At 33.0% G+C, this 873-nt stretch overlaps 1 protein-coding gene across 1 annotated transcript; it reads left to right on the top strand.

Annotated features, from left to right (window-relative positions):
* Window positions 1-34: 34 nt before the first annotated feature.
* LOTGIDRAFT_147753 (hypothetical protein) lies at window positions 35-223 on the top strand (the record flags this gene model as incomplete). The annotated part of the gene is made up of 1 exon (XM_009060491.1): window positions 35-223. The coding sequence occupies one exon, from the start codon at window positions 35-37 to the stop codon at window positions 221-223; it is 189 nt and encodes a 62-aa protein (XP_009058739.1).
* Window positions 224-873: the final 650 nt, after the last annotated feature.

The following is an 873-nucleotide window of genomic DNA, read 5'->3' as shown; positions in this document are numbered from 1 at the left end:
TGGTAAATGTAACAGACAAGATGGAACTAGTGTCATGTGGTCCAAGAAAACATCATCTCAATCTTTAAAAGTAGAAAATGTTGTTTGTCCTGATCAACAATCTCAATGTCCTGATGGTTCAACTTGTTGTAAATTATCTACAGGACAATATGGATGCTGTCCACTGCCAAATGTAAGTAAATATTCTTCTTCAGTCTTTTTACCTTTTCATACATCAGTTTAACACTTAATCTGTTTTCTAGATCATAAAAATTATGAAGACCTTATCTGATACTTCAGCATCTGTTTAGATGAAATTTTCCAACTACTTTAGTCGCTTTATCTTCTTCTGTCTTCATCTTCTGTATGCTGTTATTCTGTCTTCTTTATTTTTATTGTTGTTGTTGCTTCTGTACTATAAGTTGTTTGTTCTTCTGTTGTTTTATTTGCAACTGTCCTCATCATCTGTTGTTTTATCTGCAACTGTCCTCATCTTCTGTTGTTTTATTAGCAACTGTCCTCATCTTCTGTTGTTTTATCTGCAACTGTCCTCATCTTCTGTTGTTTTATCTGCAACTGTCCTCATCTTCTGTTGTTTTATCTGCAACTGTCCTCATCTTCTGTTGTTTTATTTGCAACTGTCCTCATCTTCTATTGTTTTATTTGCAACTGTCCTCATCTTCTGTTGTTTTATTTGCAACTGTCCTCATCTTCTGTTTTTTTATCTGTAACTGTCCTCATCTTCTGTTGTTTTATCTGTAACTGTAATCTTCTATTGTCTAACAGTTATCTTCATCTTCTTTATCTTCTTTGGCAGTTCTTCTATTACTTTTGCCTGTTGTTACTTTGTTCCGTTGTTAATGCTTCATTAATTTCTGAAGCTTTTATTATTTT

The sequence above is a fragment of the Lottia gigantea genome (assembly GCF_000327385.1).
Source record: "Lottia gigantea unplaced genomic scaffold LOTGIsca_4267, whole genome shotgun sequence".
NCBI classification, from domain to species: Eukaryota; Metazoa; Mollusca; class Gastropoda; family Lottiidae; genus Lottia; species Lottia gigantea.
This window is presented reverse-complemented; position numbering and strand designations above follow the sequence as displayed.